The sequence below is a fragment of the Spinacia oleracea genome, chromosome 5 (assembly GCF_020520425.1).
Source record: "Spinacia oleracea cultivar Varoflay chromosome 5, BTI_SOV_V1, whole genome shotgun sequence".
In the NCBI taxonomy this organism is placed as follows: domain Eukaryota; kingdom Viridiplantae; phylum Streptophyta; class Magnoliopsida; order Caryophyllales; family Amaranthaceae; genus Spinacia; species Spinacia oleracea.
The window spans coordinates 50,436,192-50,457,249 of NC_079491.1; the positions used below are offsets into that span (position 1 = coordinate 50,436,192).

At 36.7% G+C, this 21,058-nt stretch overlaps 1 protein-coding gene across 3 annotated transcripts in view; it reads left to right on the forward strand.

The window, feature by feature from the left end:
- Positions 1-359: 359 nt before the first annotated feature.
- Positions 360-21,058, forward strand: part of LOC110796354 (187-kDa microtubule-associated protein AIR9) — a 41,900-nt gene continuing 21,201 nt past the window's right edge. The window contains exons 1-17 of one of the 3 annotated variants that reach the window (XM_022001420.2): positions 360-600; positions 1,308-2,203; positions 3,788-3,859; positions 4,823-4,888; positions 5,049-5,120; positions 5,231-5,296; positions 5,397-5,459; positions 5,549-5,614; positions 8,002-8,101; positions 8,196-8,297; positions 11,591-11,817; positions 11,921-12,035; positions 15,104-15,224; positions 15,749-15,924; positions 18,626-18,761; positions 20,261-20,361; positions 20,450-20,497. In XM_022001420.2, coding sequence (XP_021857112.1) covers positions 1,349-2,203; positions 3,788-3,859; positions 4,823-4,888; positions 5,049-5,120; positions 5,231-5,296; positions 5,397-5,459; positions 5,549-5,614; positions 8,002-8,101; positions 8,196-8,297; positions 11,591-11,817; positions 11,921-12,035; positions 15,104-15,224; positions 15,749-15,924; positions 18,626-18,761; positions 20,261-20,361; positions 20,450-20,497 — 2,386 coding nt within the window. In that variant the 5' untranslated portion in view covers positions 360-600; positions 1,308-1,348. Of the gene's footprint in view, positions 601-1,304; positions 2,204-3,787; positions 3,860-4,822; positions 4,889-5,048; positions 5,121-5,230; positions 5,297-5,396; positions 5,460-5,548; positions 5,615-8,001; positions 8,102-8,195; positions 8,298-11,590; positions 11,818-11,920; positions 12,036-15,103; positions 15,225-15,748; positions 15,925-18,625; positions 18,762-20,260; positions 20,362-20,449; positions 20,498-21,058 lie in introns of all 3 variants that reach the window. The other 2 variants (XR_008920922.1, XM_022001419.2) reach the window with 2 other exon arrangements.

The following is a 21,058-nucleotide window of genomic DNA, read 5'->3' on the forward strand; positions in this document are numbered from 1 at the left end:
GAGAGAGGAGAAATTTACAATGTCGAGAGAGGAGATGGATGGAGTAGAGTGAGCGGCTGAACAAGATTCGAGAATAACAAAGAAAACCTAAAATTTGGAATGGGTAACTTTTATCCTGAAAACAATTACTCTAGAGGGACTAGGGTAACCCGTTACCCTCTTTTTAGGGAGAATTATTTTGGGCTCAATTTGTTAACCACATTCTAAACTTGATTTTTAACCTATAAAATTTACCCTTTGAATTATTCCGGCCCATTCCATCTCTACATCAAAACACAAACTCGCCTTGGGAACGCTGCCGACACATGGGTAAAGGTCCGATTTTCCCGCCCACTCGTCCGAGTCTTCAACTCGTTCCCATTTCAAACTTTTCAAAACACCGCAGTCCCACTCCCACCCTTTTTTTTAATATAATTTCCGCCAAATTCATTTTAATTAATCAACCAATAATTTCATCTTTCTTAGCGTCACTCTACTTTACTCGACTCACTACAATCCACTCTCTCTTACTCGCTCATCGATCTGCTTTTCGACACCATTTTCATGGCATCCTAGGAATTCCAGCATTTCCAGATCTATTTCTTCTATTTTTCATGTTTTGTAAGTTTCAATTTCTCAAATTTCCTCACTTTTCAATTGAAGTTCTGAATTGCGGTTTTTGTGTGTTGGTTTGAATTGTTTGTTCCACTTGAAGTTGTGTGTTTCTTTCTATTTTGGTAAAAGATACTGCACAATTGGCAGCGTGGTGGGTGTGACAATTCCGGGGAATCATTCTTATTTCTTAATTACGATTTTGATGTATGCAACCCTAGTACCCAAATATAAGCATTTATTATACCCCGTGTTTCCTAAAATTGTACTTATTGAGTTATTGTTGTAGGAGTTTACAAGTTATAGTCCTTACTCCTTAGGGCTGTGTACATCATTCTCGCCATTAATATTATATTTGAATAGTTTTATAAGCTGACATGTTTGTCCGAATGAGCAATACAAATTACTAACTGGGGAGGAGAGGTTCGAGCCTAACTTGTTGCGAATGATAGCCATGAGCTGTTTGGATTGTTGTTGTTATTAATTATGATTTGCTATACAATATTGAATTGGTGGGATTATCCTGTCTTTTTTTTCAAGTGTGGGACAGGGTTTATTAGAAATGACCTAACAGTGACAAATGTGGTGGGTTTGAAATGCATTACTCAAACTTGCCTAACTGGATAATGAATAATAGTGTGGGCAATGTATTGATTAATTTGGTGGCGAATAATGCTGTTTGAATAAGGCTATAACTTGTTTGTTTCTGCTAGAAGAATTGCTCGACGCGTTCTTGGAGGTTGTGTTCTGGGTCAAAATGGAAGAACCTGCTGTGCAATCTGAGCTTCTTATGTCTGAAATGCCAGAGGAATTGTGCAATGGTTCTGCTGGTGGCGGTGAAAAGGTCATGGCAGCAACGAGAGTAGCTGTTGGGTCTACTAATAGGAGAGCAGAATCAAGGAATGGTTTAACTTCGAAAACAGCTGTGGCTAAATCAGGAGTAAGCAGGAGTCCGCAGAGTCCAAATGTGGTACCTGTAAGTGCAAGAAGGATTAGCACTGGTGGGTTGGGTGAAAAACAGTCAATTACTGTGAAAAAACAGCAGACTGGTCCTGGTTTGGCGGAGAAAAAACCCGCTGGTCCTTCAGTTTCACAGCCGTTAAGGCGATCAATGCCAGATTTGAGGACGTCCAAGCTTTCTGATGGTGGTAGAAATTTAAGCACTGTGGGTGTCAGAGACATGAAAAGGTTAGGGACAGTTTCACCTGGGGCTGGAACTTTGAAGACGCCTACAAGCACGAGTTCAAATAAGAATGATTCTGCTAACAAGGTGGCATTTGTACGAGCTACAGGTTCCTCAACAAAGAAGGTTAATTCTTCTTCACCAGTAGATAGTACAGCAAGCAACATTACCAAAAAGTTAGTATCAAAGAGCTCCACGCCTTCAGTTCAATCCCCTTTGATTTCAAGTGGATTGAAGAAAAGCAACAAGCTTTCTTCGCCTGTAGCTCGGTCTCCATCTGTAAGTAGTGGTATCAGAAAGGGTACTGTGTCAGCATCACGGGACCAGAGTTCAAGTTTATCTGGTCGGAAGTCGGCAGCAACCCCTGAAGGCCAGGATTCTCGCTTCATAGTTCTGCCACAAGTGGAGACCAAAGCTGGGGATGATGTGGTAAGTTACTAAAGCGCTTATTTTCAATCTACTCACAAGTCAGCTTGCGTTACTTAGGTCTATTTGTAGAAGATATAAACATGATCATAGTCTGGGTCCTGTGATTGTTAGACTCTTTATTTATATACAAGGTTGCTGCTGTTTGGAATGGACAGTTCTTCTCAAAATGTTACCATATTACAGTTGATATTATATATATGGGGTACAGTGACCAAAATCATCATTTAGCATATGTAAAGGGTCATGTCGCTTACTGTGCCTACAAAGAAATGGACATTAAATTGACCCTGTACGAAAAATGGGCATTATATTGACACTGTACAGAAAATTACCTCATCCTACCACCACTACCACCAACAACGCAACAGTTTGCGTGATCTTACTTAGTCACCCACTTACCTACTTTATACAATTAGCTGTTTTACATTATTTGAAAACCAGAATTTGTGCCGGGGTTTCCCCCCTTTGGCTTTTAATCATTAGCTTTGTTTGGGATGAGCAAGGTTCAGCCTTGTGATATGAAGTTTCTCTCCTAGCTTAGAATAGAAGGATGAAGAAAGATTGGTTTAGTGAAGTGTGGTTTAATTAAAGATTTGGTGGTGCATTTGTTAAGGAAGAAACCAACGGTTTGGAGGGTATTAGACCCAATGTCAAGGTTTCAAGATCGGAAAACAATGACATAAAGTTTCCTTATAAGATGCTTAAAATCAACCTAATTGCACCCTCAATTAAAGTTGATCTCCTCAAAATTTGAAAGAAAATGAAGAGAAGTGACATAAACTAAATAAACAAATAGGAAAAGAAGAATATATATGGAGGTAAGCAAAGTAAGGGTTCTCATTGGTGACACAGAGAATGGGGACGAGTCATGAAGGAAGAAGGAACAACTTTGTGATCTAACACCTCCATGAGAGAATTGACGGCATTGAGAATTGGCTTAAAATGAGAAAAAAGGATTGTGGACATCATCAATGGTTTAGGTTATCTTCGGTTTGAGCTTAGGCCCGAGGTGGTCAATATTTTAAGATTGGTGGTTAATGTGCTAGGGTGGCGGTCAGGTTTGGTGGTGGAAAATTAGGGGGTGCTAAGCTAGGAGTTGATGGCTGTTCCTGGAGGCTTGATGGGTGGAGAATGGAGGTTTTCAGGAGGGAGAGAGCGATTGAGTGAGTCATTACGGAGGACTTAAGGGTAGATGGGTTATGTTGGTGGGTTCTTTGTGGTGTGGTTTGGATGGGCAAGAAAGGGGTAAAAGTTATGAGAAATAAATGGCAATGATCGGAAATATGGACTACATTCCGTTTGCCATCAATTTCTTTTGTCTAGAATAATGATTCCATTATTGTTTGCTATGTTGCATTACATGAGGTGTAATATTGTCTTGTGGTTATAAGTTATTTATATTTTATGGCTATCTGGTAATTTGTTTAAGTTCTAGTATTTCATTAAGTTGTTCAATTCTTCTCTGCTAACGTGCAGAAACTTGTACTTCTCACCTTTTTACTTGTCTGTCCCAATGCGTAACATTTCTCTTCTATTATGATGACATGTTTTCTGCTTGATGGTTGCTTCATGCTGTGGTTTCAGAGGCTAGATTTGAGAGGTCAGAAAATCCGTAATCTGAACGCTAGCGGGGTGAATTTGTCTCACAATTTAGAGGTACCTTTTCTTCATGTGATAAAACCCCTTCTAAGATTGCATGCATTTAAATTACATTTTTAATACTTAGATTTGAAATACTATTATAATCAAGAACTTTTTATATTGGATGCAAGCTCCAAGGGAAAGTTACAACTTATTGAATGTGGTGCTATTGGGGTAGATTATAATGCTACTTATCTTAGACATATCCTTAGAGAAATAAATGTGAAATCCTGTAGTATTTATGACTTATCAACTTGAAAGTCCACTTCCCCCTCTCTTATCCAATCAAGTACTATTTGTAAGACTTGTAAACTTGTTTTGTGATGTAAGTGACTATTAACCACCTTGACAGAATTTTGTATGGAGATGCAATTTCCTATCTTGTGCCTTTTTCTCTTAAAGATGGAGCGTTATATGGGATTTCTCCCCATGTCTTTCTGTACATGTATGCAAAATAAGCAATGACGATACTAAGTGTGCGAAATTCTCATGCTTATTATTCCATGAAAAATTCGCAGGTGCGGAGCCTTTGTTATAAAATATACAAATCTAAATGGTCTTCTTTTCTTTGTTGTGGATTAAGGTTGCTGCTGGTGGACTAAACGTTAATAGGAGAGTATGGTGTTATGCCATTAATGCTATTAAAAACATTTAGTTGGCTTCGTAAACAACATTATGATATTGCATTTGGTGCCGTCCGCTCATTAGTTCTTTTCTTCTGTTACCCTTTTATGTGAATTGCAATTGTTCAGATATGATCTGTGTGTTTTCATTATTATGCTTTTTAGTTTTGGTTCATTAAAACATTCTCCTCCGCAATGACAATTATGGACTGGTCTTGCACATTTAAACCTCCCTTGCCCCCTTTTAAGGCGGGACTTACAGGGGCAGTTATTTATGTATGAAATACAACATATGTACTTCCAAAAAGTATCTTAACATCTCAGTGATCTCACCCATTCATGTTATTTATGGCAGTTTGTTTATCTCCGGGACAATCGATTATCTTCACTAGAAGGCGCTGAAGTACTGAAGAGAGTTAAGGTCAGTATCCATTACGGACGCTGATATAGCTGTTATTGGTCCCTAGTAGGCTAGTACAACTCTGTTAACCATTTACTTCAGAAAGCATACTCGTGACATTTTTGCTGTGTCCATATGCAATTATTTAAGTAACTAATTTGATGCATCTTTTAATGACCAGGTTCTTGATTTGAGTTTTAATGATTTCAAAGGGCCATGTTTCGAACCACTTGGTAATTGCCAAGTCCTACAGGTCTGAAAATTCTTTTTTCTTTTTCAAATATAAATAAATCTTGCACTTGCTTTACACGAATACACAGATCTGTTTGGCATGGTATTGAAAAGTCTCTATGTTTCATGTAGCAACTTTATCTTGCTGGGAATCAGATTACATCACTTTCAAGCCTTCCTGAGCTTCCTAATTTGGAGGTTAGTAGTCTACTTGCCTTTGACCCAATATATTTGTTGCACGTGTTTTACACTTCACCGTCTATGAATTGTTTTTCTTGCTTTCTTTTTCTTTCTCCAGTTTCTTTCTGTTGCTCAAAATAAGTTGAAGTCTCTCTCTATGGCGAGTCAACCACGGCTGCAGGTTTTCTTTTGCTGGAATATGATAAAGTTAAGGCTTTCTATTGTTCTTGTATTTGTTTAGTTTCTAAAACTTCTTGGTACTCTCTTCAGGTGTTGGCTGCAAGCAAAAACAAAATCTCATCTCTAAAGGGTTTCCCATATTTACCAGTTCTTGAGGTTAGCTTTTCATCTTTTCCCCCACTTCATAAGAGCGTTATCTTTCTTTGTTAGTAACATTCAATATGTTAATGCCAAATTGGTTTTGTTTCCTTTTTTTTATAACATAAACAAGAAGTATTCGTTTTTCAAGTCCTAGACTCTTATGGAGAAATTAATCCTTGTGTAGAGCTTTATGACATCGAACCTCTAAAGATCTCAGTCTAAGTAGTTAGTGTATTACCAAGAATAACTCCATTTAACAACGTAGAACCACTATTCACAACGATCTTACGTAGATGCCAAAGAAAAACTCGTAGCCAAGTTAATTTTTTTTATAGCCAGAATAAGTTTTATAGTCTGTGACTCTGTGTAGATATCCTTGAGTCATTAACAATTACTTTGAAATTCAATCTTGATTATCAAACAATAAAATGAGTCCATATTATCTCCAATCTTGAGAAATCAGATTGATACATAAAAGGAGTTCCATGATTTGTAACCAACAACAATTCTTACCATACTACTTCCGCTACATAATTTTTTTCACACATTATCTATTCATGTGGTCAAAGTTTATTTTTTCTTTTATCTTAATGGGTAGTTTTGGTATTAGGAAAAAAGATTTTAGGGATTTTGTTGGATTCGTTTCAACGTAAGTTTCCAAATATCAAACTTTTATAATTTTTACTTACGTAATTAAATATATAAATGGTCAAAGAAGTTGTACCGGAGACCGCACAAATGTGAAAACTTTATGGAATGGAGTAGTATTCTACTAAAGCTGGCAATGTCTTGGGTTGGGTCGGAATTAGGTCTACCCATTTATAAACGAATTGAGATTTTCCCGACCTAACCCGAAGTAAACAGGTTGGGAACCCAACCTGAAGTTTGACCCTTAAGGTATTTTTCCCTTCAAGTGTAAATTGACTTGACTTTAAAACTAAACGGGTAATATTTTCAAGGCAAATCTCGTAGCAAAAATTAATACTATGGAGTACAATATGTTTTTGGCAGAAACCGAAACCTCAAACAAGTATTCAATATTGAAGGAAAAAATGAGAAATAAAATCTTTCAAATAACGTTTTATAGATCTATACTACATCAATTCTTGAATTTTGAATAATTGGTGAATTCATTGAGCAAATCAGCAATAAGAATTCTGAATAATGGAAGGAAAGTCATTTGAGTAAAATTGGTCATCCATGTCTAAGAGTAGGCGGCACACATAGGCTAAGAAGGGACACATTATTTACTTTTTCTTCTCGTCTTGCTTCGTTGTTATTTAGCAATTGACCATAAATTTGATGCTTTGTTTGTTGATGTAGAGAATACATAGAGAACAAATTTAGGTTGAAAATCTTTGAGATGAGGTAGAGAAGATAGATATTGAGAGAGAAGAGTAGGTAGTGGCGGCTACTAGGTGTTAGTTTAAGTTTTTCATATTTATAAGTTGTTAAAGCTAGAAAGACCCAAAATTAGATTCTTATACAGATTGAGTGGAATTAGTTATATGGGGTAGGCGGGTTATTTTCGGGTTGAAAATTTCAACATGATCTAACCCATTTATTCAAACGGGTTGGGTGGGGTTCACCCATTTAATTAAACGGTGAAAATCTTGACCCAACCCTTTATTATTTGGGTTGGGTTTGGGTTTGGTTGGTGAGTTGGGTTGGCTTTTGCCAGCTCTATATTCTACCATGCAGATAAGAAATACAATTGAGACAAGAAGTTATGTTAACCAACCAGTTCCCTCGAAAAAACAATTAAAAAAAACAAAAACCAACCAGTTGTCATTATAGTTTATCAATAAAGATATAATCAAATAGCTCTAACTAGTTTGCTTTTTACCCAGTGACAAGTTGTGTCTCAAATTGTACTTATCTCGACTGGGTAACTAATTTTTGTAGCATAGATATGGTTAAAAATTACTTGAATATTGAAGATAATACTAAGATCTTTGTCCTTAGTTTCATTGCACAATTAAATGGTCACGAACAAATACATTAAAGTGGACATCTTGAAGTCCAAGTTCTGATATGTAAGTGCCATACTCCCAAACCTTTTTCCCCTCATAAGTCATAACCATCAAAAGCAGAGATGTTTTTTTTTTCTTTGCAACATCAGTGTTTGGCAAAACCTTTTCTGCTGCCAAAACTAGCTTTGTGAGGAAGACTTCTGAATTAAGTTACAGATATGAGTAATAACCTGGCATGTATTCTTTTATGATCCTTGGCTTCTTTTTATGGGTTCTATGGCTTTTAGAATGTAAGTTCTTGAAACACTTTATTTCAGAAGTTCCATTAATCTGAATTGGTTGTTATTTTTTTAACCTGTGTTATCCTCCTTTTTTGACTCCCCATATCTTTGTAATGTGCCATGCCTTGGTGTCACTCACATGCTGCAGCATTTAAGAGTTGAGGAGAACCCGATTGTAAAGATTCCTCATTTAGAAGCAGCATCAATTTTGCTTGTAGGTCGTACGTTAAAGAAGTTCAATGACAGAGGTCAATATTTTCACTTCTTGGTTGATCCTAATGTATGAAATTGATTTCTATGGTTATAGAATCTCATTTCAATTATTTCTACTGGTTGTTTCAGACCTGTCTAAGGAAGAAGTCACTATTGCTAAGCAATACCCTGCTCATACTGCCCTCTGCATTAGGGATGGTTGGGAGTTCTCCTCCCCTGAGCGTGCTGCAGGTTGGTTTTCTAAGGTATATGATCAGTTATGGATTAATATCTGTAACCACTTTAGCATTACTGTAAAACTGATTGAATACCCCTGACGTGCTGCTGATTGGTTTTCTAAGATATATGATAACTTCTGGATTAATTTCTGTAAAACTTAGCTTGACTGTCAAACTAAGCATGGTCAAAGCCATTAGAAGGTGTTTGTTTTTTGGGAGATGATTTTTTTTTAAAAGGAATACAAAGATTTTATATGTAAAGAGAACTAATTCTCATAAATCTTTTTGGAAAAAGTATATGTGCCTATTGCAATAAATATTAGCCAAACTTAAGCCTAAAAAAACACCCGTAGAAAAGCCCCATAAACAAGTAAGCAAGCCAACTTTATCTCAGAAGACTCTTTAAGTAGGGATGGTAATGGGTCGGATCTTGATCGGGTTTGGCAAGATCTAGACCCATATCCGCCTTTTGGAGGTGGATCCAGATCCGACCCATATTCTTTGTGTCCAAAAAAATTATATCGGACCCAGATCCATTGTGTCCAAAAAAAATATATCCGGACCCACATCCACTAGGTCTAGCGAGTCTAGGGTCAGAAATGAGTCCAAAATGGGTCTAGGTGTATTTTTTTTCCTAAAAAGTATATCGTTCATTTTTCGTATTGTATGTATTTTATTGGCCCATTTTTGTTCAAAGCACTTCTTCTTCCAAGCCTTAGTCCCAAAATGATCGGGGTCATATAGAAAATTCCTAACGTTTGTTTAGAAAAAGAAAAAAACATACTAGCTATATTACAATAAAAATTAGAAGTTTCTAATATTACTACTTATATGTCATGTCAAACAAATTTTAAAAAGTATTTTTAAAGTAAAATTAATTCATTAATAAAGAGTCATATGACATCTGCAAGAGTAATATAGATCTAACAAATACATAACTAATGGAATCAAACAAAAATTTTCTTCATCAAAACTACCGTCGTTGAATAGATTTTGCATTGTAGACATTCCCGTATTAATTCTTGAACATGCAGCCTTTTGATTTCCACTTTCATCTGAGTGTCCTTGAAAAATTATTGTCTGTCGCAATCACGAATAAAACTTTATCAATAAACCAATTCCAAAGAAATCCAATATGAAGGAACGAGAAACCTAACATATTAAAACTAACTCCACCATAGGGAGACGAACGAACCAAGACGAACTCCGCCGTATTGTGAAGATTTATTGAATTTAAAAGACAATAGCTGAATAACCAAGGGAAAAGGTTGGAAATAGTTCAAAAATTAGACTATTTCCGCCTTGAAACGACCAAGAAAATGGAACCCTTGAAGAGAATGAGAGAGAAAATTTGGAGAGCAACAACAGTAAATTTTAAATAGTTTAGTATCATAAGAAGTTAAGAACTCAATATGGTTTAGCACGCAAAGATTGAAATAATTAAATTTTCAATAAAGGAGTTTTTTAAAGAATTGTATGTATGGGTCCATGGGTCGGATTTTTTTGGACTCGGACCTAGACCCGCCCCATTGTAGACCCAAATCCGCCTCAGATCCACTGGCTCTAACTTTTTTGGACCCAGCCCCTACCCTTAAAGATGGGTCAGTCTATGCGGATGTGGGTCGGGTCTTGGACCCATTGCCATCCCTACTTTTAAGTTGTTGACATACTTCAGAAAATATGGTCATTCTTTCCAACAACATCACCTAGGGGATAGCTATGCAAGGCTGAAAGAGATTTTGATTTCTTATTCCCATTATGTCCTCATAAACATTGACTGGTCTTCAAAATTTGAAACAACCTTTTCTACAAAAGAACATAGTTCACAATAAAGAGTGGAAAACTTGTTACTACAAAGGTATAAACAATGCACATTGGGGCTAAGCATTCGTCTTTATCATAAAAAGATTTATAGTTTATCGTAACTGTCAATCTATCCAATCCATGCATGAGTCCGCTTAAAATCCTTACTGTGCTTTCCTAAAAACCTTGAGTGTGGAAGGATGATGTTTTGGTTTTAAGGATATGAAAATAGTGCTAGGTTTAAATACACAACGGAACACCGTTTTTATAGTTTATCGTAAGAGTTAGTCTATCCAATCCATGCATGTGTCCACTTAAAATCCTTACCGTGCTTTGTAAAAGACCTTGAGTGTGGAAGGATGGTGTTTTGGTTTTAAGCATATGAAAATAGTGCTATAGGTTTATACACAACGGAACACTCTTCAATAATCCTGAACCAAATTTGTGAGTTTACCCAACTATGGATTCTAAAGGTTGTTTCTAAAGTTGATATCCTTTAATAAATGGACTCTCCACTTATTTGGCCTTGCATAAATTAGAAAGATGATTGCTGGTTTTGTGGTTTATGGATTAAGTTGTGAATCAAAATTTATGTTATTAACGTTGATTATGTATCTTGTCAGTTTTGTCTAACGGTACAATGTGTTGCATAACATTCAAATAGGTTTTAAAGAATATATTAAGGCCTTTAAAGGAATTAAGAAGAAGTCGACTCCCCAAAACAATAGGCCGGCTAGGGTTTTAATCCCCCAAGACAGTTACAAGTCGCCTTTTTCTTGAAAATATGTAGCCACTTCACTATTCTTCTTTCTATATAGAATTAAGCACGGGCTTATTTACAAAGTCATGTGTTGCTTTTGCTGAATTTCTTGATACAAGTCATCAATTATACAAGATCCTCAATAAGAATTCAAATGCTTTGAGTGATAAGGATTTCCTGTAAGAAATCCGTGGATAGTGGATTCTTCTCCCTTGCACACCACCAAATAATATAAGGAACTAGCCTCCACATTCTTGAACCTCCTCTTTCCAGTTTCCGGAATCTTTCTACCAGGTTGAACCCAATTAATTTCAAATAAAACTAGGGCCAAAAACATATCCCTTAAAGACAACAAAGATACAGGTTGTTCACTTACTCTTCTAGTTTTCTGAGACTAGGTTAGCAAGCCATGTGATTTTCTTGATTATGTAGTAAAGATTAAATGCGTGAGAGCATGGTTATGCTAATCTTTGGTTCTCTGGGTGATTCTGAAGTTTTAGAGCGTGATGATTTTGTCTGCTTACTTTTCTCCCCTTTCTATTAGGAAAATGGTTAAACGGCCGCTTCCAGTAATTTAAATTTTCGCACGTTCTTTGACAAGAAAATAAATTCTAGTAAAAGTCTGATGTAGAATTACAAAGTAATGGGACCAGTGCTCCGCCAATAAAAGGAAAAATTGTCATATTGATTTTCTTTGGTTGTCTACCATATAGTGATTTTAACGCTTTATGTTCACTTGCCAGACTCCACTTTTGACTTCCTCAATGAACAATGGAAGGATCAGCTGCCCCTAGGATTTCATCTCAAGGCAGCATCGATTGATCCGCCGTTTGAGGAAGATGCTTGCCGTTGCCACTTTATTTTTCTTCAAAACCATGGGAATGACTTGAACTTGGTTTTGAAGTATCAATGGTATTGCGGAGAGGGGATTCTTTCCCCTTTCAAGGCAATTCCTGATGCCATTTCTGAGGTAAAGAAATTTTGTTTCATCTTCAACTTTTTGGAGGATCCCAAAGAAATATTCACTGGTGTCTCGCTGCTTCTGTTTGATTGTTTGATCCTTCAACTGACAGGTTTATTGGCCAAAGCGTGGTGAAGTTGAGAAGTATTTGAAAGTTGAATGCATTCCTGTATTTGCGGAGACAGAATATCCACCAATTTTCGCAATTTCCTCACAAATCTCTCCTGGTGTGTTATTTAATTTCTAGCTTTACTCCGTGGCCATTGGCATAAATTCTAGAAATCTAATTGTAAATTTTGAAACCCGTATCTTCTTTTACAAAGTGAATGCTTTTAAGTTGAATTTTCCTCGTCTCCACATCAAGTTAGTGGTTAAATGACGAATTAGTTGGTGTAAAGAATTTTCTGTTGACCTAAGTTGGCGCAGCCTTGCTTATCAGTCATGATTAGTAGTTAGGTTCTTGACTTGCTGCAAAAAAGTTGAAGAAGATGGACTTCTGTGCATTCTATTTCACTCTTTTTTTTCCATCAATGAAATTGTTCCTAAAACTGGTTGCAGTGTTGATATTTTGTGTGATTTGATTGTCTCTAGTCCTTATATAGTTCTAGTAATTTTTCCACGATAGTAGGTTAACATACCTGTGTTTCTCAGACTTTTAATTTCACCTCAAGTACCGATATCGGATACTCAAGACTCAGACATGGGTATGACAATTGGACACTTCATTATTGGACCAAAATCATGCAAAATTTTAATAAGATGGCCCTGTCCTTTTTTGTTCATTCTAAGTCTTGTTTCACAGAAGAATGCATCTTTTGCAAAAACTGGTTTTTTTAGTAGTAAGCGGAATTCTTTAAAAAGCGCGCGTGGGCACGCCTAGGCTCCAGACGCAAGTCGTACTCGTAGCGCATCCCCCGCTAAGGCAAGGCACATTCCAAAAGCCTCCACAAGGCAGCGCGCTTCAGGCGCCTTGCCTAAGAGGCGAGGGATTGAGGATAACTCATTTAAAAATAAAAAAGACCAACCTTTTCCAAATTAACTCTTACGCATTCTTTATGATGCAAATTCGAGCAAAAGCCCTCAATTAATTGCATGAATCTACTCCATTTCAACCCCTAAATTGAAACCCCTAATTATAAAAGAGCCCTAATTTCAAAATTGGGTAGCAATTGTGGATGGTCACTCGCCGGTGATAACAGACAATGTCGGCGAGCGATATTTGCTGTTTTCCGACGTTAGATCTTCCGGTGTTCGACTCCAGTGATGCGTTGCGCTTTCAGGTTTGTGTCCTCTTCGATTGGTGTCCCTTGCCTCTTTTTTTCTTCGATCTTTCTTTCTTTCTTTCATCAACCATTTTTTTCATTTTTCTTTTTTACATTTACTTACTGATCCAGCTTCTAGCCTTTGCTTCAATCCTTTCTTTATTTTTCTTTTACCCTTTTGTTTATTTGTGGCAGGTAAGTAATCAAGGGGTCTCTCCCATCTATTCATAATTTTATCTTTAAAGGTTTTTAAGTACAATAGTTTTTTCCCTAACAAAAAGTATACTCCGGTGCGCCTCTTATCCAAAAGGCACGCGTGCCTTAGGCTCCATGGACCTTATGCCTCTTGGTGTGCCTTTTGCCTTTTAAAACTAAGGCCTCAACATGAAAGGATGAGCCTTGTCTCACACTTGGACATGTACCCGTGTCCAAATAACATAGAAGTATAGAACTACACAACTACAAAAGAAATAAAATTTGAATCTAAAGCAGGTCCAATGTCACACAAATCACTAACAATACAACTCCTTAAATTATCTGCAAATTCACATGCCCAAATTTTCCCAGTACTTGTTAAGATGCAGCAACAAAAGAGCAGCAAGTTTCAAATAGAAGCATTCTGTCTAAGGAACTAACACCAACAGGAAGAGATTATGTAACGATAATAAACCCAACTATTACTTTTCCAGCCAAACAACGTACTAAGCCAGTTATGGTAAAGTGTACTGCAGTGCAACAGATAAAAGGGAATTGACAAACTAATCCATCCCAAGTAACACTATAGTCACTATTTCCTAACTATGTCATGTAAGACTCACAAATAGCACCATATATATCTGTGACATTTTTCACACAATTGGATAGGAATATGAGAAGTGAGCATCACAATCCATTAACAATCAACATATAAGCACACAATAGTAGAAGCAACACTCAGGATGTAACTACAGCAAGAACAAGTCAAAGATCGAACTTTAGTCAAGGTTTGAATTGTGTTTAGACGCAATCGATATGACCAAAATGAGCAAAATTAACCAGTTTTTGCTGGTTGATGAGTCAAAAGAGTAAAGCTGCTTGTTTGGTGATTAGCTGACTGGAACAGTGGTTTGTATCCAATCTTCTAGTCTTTAAAACAATTAGTTTGGGTGTGATTTCTTGACAGATTGGCCCTGTGGATATGAATTGCCAAGTTTTCTCAAGTTTTAGATTTTAACACAATTTTCCTACTTTAATTACTCACGTTTTTGTGTTTCCTCTGTGGCTTTTGTGAATTCTCCGACTTCTCCCTTCCTCTACTTTTTCAAAGTTCCAACTAATCATGCGTTCTTACATCATATGATCTCTGGTAAATTATTTATTTGCTTTATCTGATTATTCACTTATCATTGTATATGTATATAATGTATTATGCTCTTTACCCCCCCCCCCTCCTCTCAAAAAGAAAAGCGAAAATAACATAGACCAAAATTTGAAAAGTGAAAATAACATAGACCACAATTTTCTCCGTGGTTCTGGGGTTTTCCAGAGAGTTGTTAGCTTGTTACACATTTGCACATCTTATATATCCTTGACTTCATGTAGGCTATGTTGTTCTTTTTTAATTGTAAGGGTAATAGTTGCATCTTACTTTGCTCTTCCCCTTTCTCTGTTTGTCTAAAACTGGGTTTCTGTGTTCTGGTTTTTGGGATTAACTTACACATGCTCTTCCGTCTGTATCAGTGGTGTTTGTGTTTACAGAGTGCATTTTATTGTATATTGTAAATTTCTTCTTTTCTGGATGGGATCTCGTATGTTAGACAGTTCCGAAGTGTAAAATTCCGGAGAGAACATGAGTGGTTGTCAAAAGATTGAAAGGCTTTTATGTAGCCTATTTTTGTTTTTTAAAGGCAAATGCATTAGTCTTTGAAGTGTGAATTGTAATAACATTTGTGCATCAACGAAGTAACCACCAGAAAATGGTATTTAAACAACTTAGAGCTTTCGTTAGTCTGATGTTATTACTGTTGCTCATTCACTTTATACTGTCCTCGAAGGAACTGGATGTCCAAAGGTCGTGAGCGTTGACGTGCGGGGTGACCTTGTGGAGGGAAATATCATTAGGGGCTGTGCTGAGGTTGCATGGTGCTGTGGGACTCCAGGAAAAGGTGTTTCCAGGTGAAATTCATTTGCATTTAGTTATAATATTCCATCCGTCATTACATCAATAGCTTTGATCTTTTAAATGTTTTTCTAAATATCATCTTGTATATCATGAAGGGGTTGTTTATGTTTGTATTACTTCGTCCGTTACTAATACCCGTAGCACTTGCCTCTTTCGGTCCTTTTTGAATACAAACAGAATTCCTGTTTTGGCATTCTTTATTATTTTCGTCTCCCACTAACTCCACTAACCCCATTTGTAACAATTATCTACTATTTCTCTCTCATAAACAACTAAAAATACTGTCATTAACTCCGGTTGCACATTAGTTATTCATTTCCATGTACTACCAACAAGCCTTCCTAAAACTAAGCGCAAATGCAAGTGTTGCGAGGTTTTAGGAATGGAGGGACTATATAAAAGGATTGTGGTCATTTTTGATCCTACACATGTGTGATTTCCTTATGAAGTTGATATTGAACCATTTAGAAAATTTTATTTGATTAAAAACTTGTATCACAAATTCACAATCCTGCAGTTGGTTAAGGAGAAAATGGAACAGCACCCCTGTGGTGATTCCTGGTGCTGAAGAAGATGAATATCAGTTGACTATAGATGATGTTGATTCAAGTTTAGTATTTATGTACACACCGGTATCAACTGAAGGTACCAAAGGAGAACCTCAGTATGCAATCACTGATTACGTAAAAGCAGGTGCGTCAGAGGTTTTTAATTTTTAATTTTTCTGTCTTTCATGACCTCTGTGACTTATACTCCTATTCTTCATGCTTCTTATATTTATTACTTCAAGTCTTCTCTTTGTTCTTTTAACAGAAACTTGAAGTGATAATAAAAAAAAAATCTACTTAGTTAGACATTGATCCATTGGTGGCTTGGTGCTTCACTTAAATTACAATTATTCTCAAACATCATTTCTTGCTAGTAGGGGTGAGCATAACAGGTACCCAGTCAGATTTTTCTAGAACTGAAGCGTTATGGAACCAGGGCCAAAACCTGTTGCGTGAAAATCGAAACCCGGATGCTGTTGTAATTAGGACTGTGCACTGGTCCAAATCTGGTCCGGTCCTGCCTGGTCCGCACTAGACCGGATCCGGAATCTAGTTTTTTTCATGTCCGTAGTCCTGCATTATTTCGGACAAGACCGAACCTGTCCTGAAAATTCCGGATCGGACCGCTTCTAGACCTGTTGGTCCGGTTTTTGTAATTTTGTAAATTAATTGACAAGTTTCACAGACAACTTATTTCAAACTGCTCCTCCTAGTAGGTTCGTTGATAAACTCAATGAATTATTATTTCATTTAACAGTGAATACCAACAATTCCATTTGAACAAATCAGCTGAGAAATTCAAAGAAAAATCAGTACATTTAACCCAGAATTCCAATGAAGTTATAATTTTTAGATATTCCCAATTCAATTCGAATAAGTTAGCAAGTAAACCAATGAAAAACCATTAAATTCAACCATGAATGCCAGTGTAGAAATGTAGTTTAAGAAATGCCCAATTCAGTTGTAACAAATAACAAAAATAAATAAATAAATTGTAGCAATTACAAAAGCTAACCCAATTATTTGTGCGGTATGAATAATTCTTATAGGAAGGGGTCATCAAATTTTGCATAGATTTGGCACTAAAATGTTCAATAAATCCCAAACAAATTAACCAAGAAATTAGAAAAATGAGGGGGGAGGGGCGGGAGGAGAGAGAATGAGGGAGGAGGGAGGAGAGAGAATGAGGGAAGAGGGAGGAGAGAAAATGAGGGAGGAGGGAGGAAAGAAGATGGGGGGAGGGCCGGGACTACGGGAGGCTGTCAACCCTAATTCTCTAATGTCGGACCTTTAGTTTCGATACAAGTAATACAACCCATGTGAAAAAAGGGATTTTCTAAAGTAACAGGGTTTCCGGACAATACCGGATATTTTTGGTTTTTATCCGGTCATGTCCTAAATTCGGAATGTGATATTTTTTATGTCCGGTGCCCAGTCCTGGATCCACCGGACCGGACCAGACCAGATTCAGGACCCGGTCAATTTCTACACACGCCTAGTTGTAACAGGTTGTGAAAATGAGAACGGGAATATGAACCTGTTACAACAAGTTCCGGTTCATTTTACAGACTTACCTAAATTGTTGCCAATTTATTATAAACAATCTAATACTCTCTCCGTTTATTTTCGGTGACATTCTTCTTTTATCATGTTTGCCATCATATAATTTCAACCATCAATAACTTTAATTATTAATCAACAAAAATTATAAAAAGTTGATAATTTGAAAATATACAATGAGAGCCAACTAACAAGATTCTACATGACTATATTTTTTCTAAGTGTATAAAAAAAAGAAGGTCAAACTAGAATACGAAGTATGTGAATATTGTCACTTGTCAACTAAAAAAAGAACGGTGAAGATATATCATTTAGGCTTTGATTGTTTTTTCGTTTGGGTTTAAATTGTTATTTTATATTGTTTTTTCATAAAATGAGCTTGAATTTGGTCTTTCGGCTTTCGGCTTTGGGATATAATGGATTAAATCCTTATGGCTCTCAAAACCTCTTCGCTTCTTTTCCATGAAGCAGAAGATGGCCGTCCTGTTATCGCTTATGGTCAAATGGAAACAGCCTCTCGGTTGCGTACGTCCGACCCCCCTACCACGCTTGTTGCGGGAGCCAGTTTGAAGGCGGCGAGGCGCTGGGGTAACGATAAAATGAACTTGAATTGTTTATGATTTGGGCTTATATTGCACCGTTATCCTGTCCCGGTTCTAGATTTCGTGTTCTCGATATTGTTCTTGTTGTTAACATGGTACTCAACAGGTTCCGCTTCTAAAAAGTTTGGAACTGGAATTACAACAGGTTCCCAAGTTTGTTAACCAAAATCGTAACCTGCCCGTTTTCGGAACCGTTTGTTCCCAGCAGGTTCCTTGCAGGGTACCTTGATTTCTCGCTCATCCTTACCTGCTACTAGAAGAGACTAATAACATTTTAGAAGCATCAAGCATTTACGAGCTGACTTGGAGGGAAAAAATGCTCAACTTGTGTTAAAGAAATTCATCAAGTACGAACATTATAATATATGTGCGCATCAAGTGGGGAGACACTATAGTCTCGAGGGAATACTTTCCTAACTTCCTTGTGTACCTTGTAAACAAAATTTGATAGAATAACTCGAAGATAAGAGGAAGTGTCGCGTGTGATGAGTTGGCTATAAGTCAAGTGTTAACGGAAATTAAGTTATGTTCTAGGATGCAGGATAAACGAAATGAGAGTAGGCACACAGTGTTACATTCATCTAGTTTTGGAATATCTTGTGATGTTGTTACCTATTACCTTCATGCTCCATATCTTCAGAGCAATTTAATTATTTTCTAACTGGGATCTTTTATGATGGTCAGCTCCTCCGTCGGTCTCCAATCTACGAATAATTGGAGATTATGTTGAAGGTAACACTATCAAGGGAGTTGGAGATTACTTTGGAGGACGAGAAGGTCCTAGCAAGTATGAATGGCTGCGTGTGGATAAGGATACAAGGTTAGTTTTTCTTGATTCTTTATTGTGCATGGACTCTTGAAACATAAAGTATAATAGTTTCTCTAGAAAGTGTCCTTAGTCTCCTTTATTACCATAATGTTGTGTCGTACCTATATCATATACGTTTGTTTGGGAAAGGGCCCAAAATTTTCTAGATACCGGGTTGGTCTAGTTCGTATTCTGGTGTGAAATAGGTACGTATATACTTCATTTGCTTAAATGGTGCATGCTACCTTCCCTGGAGTGAGTGTTTGATTTTATGGGACTTGTTAGAGAAAAGGACAAGGTGAGCGTCAGGATCAATATGTTATACCGGCTGATTTTTGCTGTCTTCATTGATAGACCCGAGTCCCGACAAACATAAACCAGACCTGAAAATGCCCAACCAAAACCTAATGGCTATCCGTAATTAGATATTGACCCAAGCTAAATCAACTTGTGTGGAAACACAATATGGCTTCTATTGTATCTGTTATTTTTTAAGTAACAGATTCACCATATCTTCACCAAACAGAAACCAAATAAAAATACTCAGCAGTCAGCATCAAAACACGACCCAAATCAAATTGACCTCAACTGAATTTCATCTCAACGAATTGTTTGTTACCTCTGTTCATTAAAACCTTAACTCCTTGCTCTCTGAATGATTAGTTTCATGAATTTTCCGAGTCAAGCAAGCTAGCAAAAATGTAATTGTTAGCAAAGTACTTTGGACTTGTCACGATGGTTAAGTGTCTACTTGCTGTCCGCTTGGTCACGGGTACGATCCCTGAAAAAAACCTATGAGGGTAAGGTTGCGGTACATTTGGACCTTCCTGTTAGGAATTCTAGAATTCTTAACACTTCCTCAGACCCTGCGCTAAATAGCGAGAGTCTTGTGCACTGGGTACGGCATTTTATTCTCTAAATCTCTAAGAACAATATAATATACACCATCTGTTTTTTTGTGTGTACCCAACTACCCTTGTCTTTTGTTTATAGGAGAGGTGAGTAGGTGTAAGAAAAAGATGGAAAAAGTAAAATAATAGTTAGTAGTGGGTAGGTGTAAGAAAAAGGTGGGCGAAGTAGGAGAGAGATGATGGAAATATGTAATTATTGTGGGGAAAAGGTGTAAGATGTTAATTTATGGTTGCCAAAAATAGAATAAGTTAAAAGTGGGTAGAACAAAAAAAACACCATTTTTTGGAAAGTGAGTACATTAAAAAATCAGAGGGAGTACTAGTTTTGAAATGTTGACACTTCTAGTATAAATTATTGTATTTGAATTTTCAAAATACCTTTTTATAAACCAAATAATTTGGGAGGAAAATTTGGTTAAAATTACGTCTTAATGGCTGGGGAAAAAAACTCAGCTGGTGTGGTTAATGTGTGATGCCGTCATGCAGGGAGTATTATTTTCTTAATCATTGTGGCATGCTTTTATATCTTGGCTTAGCTATGTTATTTTGGATACATCAAACAGTAAAAACTTCTCTTATTTCTTGGTTATTTGTTTCCAGAGTATCTGAATTGGTCTTAAGTGGAGCTGCTGAATATACCTTGACTCGGGAAGATGTTGGTAGCCGTGTGGTTTTTACATATATACCTATCAATTTTGAGGGTCTGCTATCTCTCTACAGTCTTTTGAAGATCAATTGATGTTTGTATGTTTGTGGTCATATGTTTCTAATATTTGTGTCAATTTGTAGGTAAAGAGGGTGAATCTGCATCTGCGTTTTCTGATATAGTTAGACAAGGTAATGGTCAAGGTTCTCCCTCATTCTGAACTTCTATTTAGGTCTAGCAGTTGATAAAGAATGCGGCTCATGGGAATATTTCTTTGTGCTATATTTAATTTATTTTGTTTGTTTGAAAAGTTGTCTTATACTTACTCCTTATTTGAATCATCTATATATGGTCTGGGGGTTGATGAAGACGGCAGCTCATGGGGGTATTTCTTCGTGCTATATTTGATATATTTTGTTTTTCTAACAGCTTATGTGGCCAACAATGCATTATGCATTGTCATCTGATGTATGTTAAATGTTATCCATATGATGAATTTGCTTAATGGAGCATGTTTTAGAGAGTTAGTAGTAGTATGTTGACTGTCTCTGAATATTGGGTCTGGTATTGCCAAGTCTCCTCGACCCATTGGAATTTATTTGACTGTTTGGTCTTTCTTGAAGTATATTCTTATTTTTGGAAATTTTATGAAAATTCCTATGGTTCTATTGATTTATAAGGAATTCGAGATTTTTGCATATATCATCCTTCAGTAGATGATTTATCATATAACAATTGGTGGTTACTGTTTT